The sequence below is a fragment of the Halyomorpha halys genome, unplaced genomic scaffold, assembly GCF_000696795.3.
Source record: "Halyomorpha halys isolate HHAL.00 unplaced genomic scaffold, Hhal_1.1 Scaffold172.1, whole genome shotgun sequence".
Lineage (NCBI taxonomy): Eukaryota > Metazoa > Arthropoda > Insecta > Hemiptera > Pentatomidae > Halyomorpha > Halyomorpha halys.
The window spans coordinates 518,826-523,459 of NW_027113242.1; the positions used below are offsets into that span (position 1 = coordinate 518,826).

The 4,634-nt window shown below is 32.3% G+C and overlaps 1 protein-coding gene across 1 annotated transcript in view; it reads right to left on the reverse strand.

The window, feature by feature from the left end:
* Positions 1-1,712: 1,712 nt before the first annotated feature.
* tex (THO complex 3 homolog tex) overlaps positions 1,713-4,634 on the reverse strand; it is a 10,535-nt gene continuing 7,613 nt past the window's right edge. The window contains exons 5-6 of the mRNA XM_014417933.3: positions 3,169-3,249; positions 1,713-2,055 (exon numbers count right to left, since the gene is read on the reverse strand). Of these exons, the coding sequence (XP_014273419.1) occupies positions 1,794-2,055; positions 3,169-3,249 (343 nt within the window). The 3' untranslated portion in view covers positions 1,713-1,793. The remainder of the gene's footprint in view (positions 2,056-3,168; positions 3,250-4,634) is intronic.

Sequence of the window (4,634 nt, forward strand, 5' to 3'; positions counted from 1 at the left end):
TATATAAACATATCAGAAAAAATAGGGAAGCAAGGTAGCTTGGTAAGGTATTGTGCTCATAATGGTTCAAGTCCAACAGTATATAATTATTTATTTTGTTGTATCACCCACGGATCCATCATGTCGGTTCAAGAGACTCCCCTATAGGACCCTCAAGGGCTCTATAGAGCTGGTAGAAGAGATTGATCCTGAATAAATCATCTTCTAGCACAAACATTGGTCTAGGAAACAGTCCTAATTTCTTTTAATAAAAAAAAATTGTTTTCTGAAGACATAATTCAATTTTTATTAAGGCCATTGGCCATAAGTTTTATGTTTTGTAGGGCATTTAACTGGAGGGTCAATTTTACTATCACAATCGGCAAGGGGTGTCAATTATTGGAACCAACTTACTACCAGTGGGACTATTAGAAACAGGAGAGAACCATCACCAACAAGCTGAACTTGCAGACTGGACAAGAAACTCTGGTCTGCCCTCTCTGTCACAAGCTTTGGTCGAGCTTGGTTAAGTCTAGAGCTCCGAATGTGGCCACGGGAGCGAACAGCCAGGAGGCCTCTACGTCTCATTAGTAGTAGATCACAGAACAGATGGGTGACCCTTGAGGCTAAAGGTGCTAAAACTAAGTGATTAACTTAAATAATATTATTTCAAAATTTTTTGAGACAAGGTAATTATTTATTAAACAAAACCACAAACTGCATCCAATACCGTCTCAACACTTTATTTCTTACTAGTCCAACGTTTCGGCCATTCCAGCCATCCTCAAGGACATCTTTAATACAAATCCTCTCCTCACATTAATTTACAATTTTAATTGCAGGCTATTCTGCCCAGGTCATTTTCTTATTTTAATTTCAAACCTCTTTATTCAAATTTTAAAACCATTAACTTTTCTTTTTCTTTATAAAATTATCCACAATATATAATACACCACCATATAACAAACTATTTATCAATTTATTAATAAATAGTTTGTTATATGGTGGTGTATTATATATTGTGGATAATTTTATAAAGAAAAAGAAAAGTTAATGGTTTTAAAATTTGAATAAAGAGGTTTGAAATTAAAATAAGAAAATGACCTGGGCAGAATAGCCTGCAATTAAAATTGTAAATTAATGTGAGGAGAGGATTTGTATTAAAGATGTCCTTGAGGATGGCTGGAATGGCCGAAACGTTGGACTAGTAAGAAATAAAGTGTTGAGACGGTATTGGATCCAGTTTGTGGTTTTGTTTAATAAGTGATTAACTTCCTTGCATAATTTTCTACTGCCTAGAACAAAACAAAACGGTGATCCCTCTATTATCACTATTCACTAATCTACTGTGGTAAATTGATAACATTATTATTTATATACATGTAAGTGTGAGTAATAAATAACTAATACAGTGAGAAAGAAAGCTATATTGATAAGTAAAAAATTAAATACCCATTAGTTATTTAAATGAGTACAAAAAATTAGTTAATTAAGAATAGTGTATGTAAAAACAATATTTAAAAGAAGAAAGATGGAGAAGAAGAAATGTGGGAGAATAGAAAATAAAGAAAGAAAGCTGAAAATCAGGTCGAAACGTTGGCACAAATATAATCTTTTGTTTATTTGTGTTTTTCTACTGACTGTCCCCCCCCCCTCCTGTCTATCTTCTCTTCTTAAATTATTTTTTGTTTGAATAATTGAAATCAGAATTGTGGAAAATGAACTTCTCATGATAACAAAGTATAAATATATTTACAGATTTACATTTTTTAAATATTTTTACATAATTAACAAAATTTATGACATCGAATGATCTACGATTCATTAGAAAAACCGAAGACTTTGAGGCCTCCTGAATCCCTTTTCCTATCGTACTGGTCCTTGTCATCACATGCATAGGCCAAAAGGTAGTGGTGAGGATGCCAGGCGACAGAAAAAGAAGGTGACTCGACCGTCACGTCTGTGACATGGAGTCCTGTTTCAGTTTCAGATATATCGATGAACAGATCTTCAGAAGCCGATGCTAGTAGCTGTCCGTCATAAGAAAATGAAACAGACCTCACTGGCCAGTCTAACCTGTCACAAAAAATTCATAATGCTAAAAAATTAATTAAATAGCCATGTAAAAATTTAATAATTGAAAAAAGTTAAAGGGCAAGGCCTGCTGAATCAGCATCTTGCTAGTTGGCATGGCAAATCATATTAGGGCCAACCTAAACTAATTCCTTAATATATAAGAAGATGGTCAGGATTGCGGTCAAAGGAGAAACAAAAATAGTTTACAACTATTTTTGTTTCTCCTTTGAAATTTTTATGGTCAACTATATATACATATAATTCCTTAATATATTTATTGTGTTTCCAAGACAGAGGGCTTCTTGATTCAATAATTGGCTTAGAGACTATTGTTTCTCAGGATTGAGATAATATTTTTACCAGTCAAACATTGAAAGTTAAGTCTCAAAACAATCTTTATTTCTTTATAAGTCCAATGTTTCGGCCAATTTGGCCCTCCACAAGGGCAATACAAATATTACAACCACATCAAATTTACCTGCTCAGGTAAATAAATTCAGTCAAAATTACCCTCTTTGGTCAATTCTTCTCATTAACATTAAAACTTGTAACTCAAGAAAGGGAAAAGATTATATATAAATTGAAAGTTAAATTTAGTGAAAAAATACATAAATAATATACTGTAATATTCTCTCCCTTTTTTAAATAAATAGTTAAGACGTATAACTTTATATGTAACTTTCATTCAAAATAATGTATCTTAGCTTTGGTTAATCAAACAGCAAGCTAACCAATTTTTATTGGTAAGAAGATTAAGAGAGAAGAAGATTAATTAAAGAGAAAATATGTATTAGCATTCATCAAAGCTCCCTCTTTGTTTGGATCATGGGCAGGCTATCCTTGACTATATTCGAACTAAAGCAAGAAAAAAAGCTGATTCATAATCTTCATCTTCTATCTAGTCGACTATATGAAGCCTACAATTAAGCCAAAATGTTGGCACAAATAAAAAATAAGTTATTCTTGCAATTTTTGTTCTTTTTATTGACCGAATCCTTCCAAAACCTCCTAACTTTTTTAATTAAATCCACGACAAACGACATACATACCAGTAAATATATTTATGTTGATATACTCGTATTATCATATTTGTATTGAGCTATATTAATATACCTTGTAAACACTCGCACACATGCCATATCTTCAATATCCCAAAGTGAAACCAGAGCATCTGCAGAACCTGTAGCGAAGTACCTGTAGAAAAAAAAAGAATAGAAAAATCAACTTATACTTAAAAATTAAAGATAGGCAGGTTAAGACATTCCTAACATTTTTGAATGAGTTTTTAATTATAAAAAAAACTCAAGAATTTTCTATCGATAGTCAATATATAGACTTTTGTAAAGTTACTATTCTAAAATAATTACAGGAACAGCTTACGTTTAATTTTTAAGTGTAATTCATTCACATGTAATAAGAGTAATTTACAAAATAACCAAGAATTTTTTTTTGTATTCTATTTCCAATAGTAAAATAATAATTAAAGAGTGCATACATGGGTTATTGAAATATTAACTAATTCATTCTCTAATTATTATACAATAACTGTCACAAAAGCTTAATTCCTTTAACAAATAAATGTACAAGAGTGGACTTAAAATTAAATCCGTACCACTACGACCCATGAAGGGTCAAGGGTTCAGTACTTTGAAAAGAAGTACTGTTACTAGACCTACAGTTGTGCAAGGAGGTGATTTGGTCAGAATTATGCTCGACTGCCAAATTTTTACTCAATTAAGGGTTCCCAATTTAAGAGGCTGAGTGGACCCCAGGAGGGCTCCCAGAACCCACAGGAGTTGACTCACGACTACAGTGTAACAGAAAACAATTTTCTGCCCAGCCGGATTCGAACTCGGGTCCAAAGAGTTAGTAACATGCGCTTTACCCCGTGGCCACCGCGCTCCCACTAGAGTGGATGAAAGTAATAAATATGGTTTCCATTTGACAAATTTGCAAGAAAAATCCAAGAGAAAACTTATTAAATGTTTAATAATCATGATTAATCTGCTAACATAATATTTTTATATAAATGAATATATAACTATTGACATAATTTACACACAGCATAGTGACATCATCAACAGACAATGAAAGTTTATTCAGAGGAAAAATGAACTATCAAACTTGTTGCATACTGTTGGTTCACTGGACTACAGAAGTACAAGTGAGCGGAAATAAGCATTTAATTTATGCTCAGCTGAATTAGGACTAGAATATATCTAAACCCAGTTTTCAAACCCGAGCAATAGTATCACAGCAACCAACCACATATTATTTATAACAGTTCACACTTTGATAAAACACAACATACTAAAGTTATCATCATTAATACTTCTCATAAAAAAACAGTCACAAGTGCTTAGTTCTCAGGACAAATAAATGCACATAAGTATAAACCTAGAGAGCAGCACAAGAGCGTTGATTTATCTAGTAGATTACTTTATTCTTCAGCACTATCGTAACTATTTTATCATTATCATTAAGTAAATGTTACAATTGCTTAGTTCTCAGGACAAATATATGCGCATGAGAGTGGACAAAAGTAATTATTATTCGCTCTGTCTGACACTGTTCTAGAA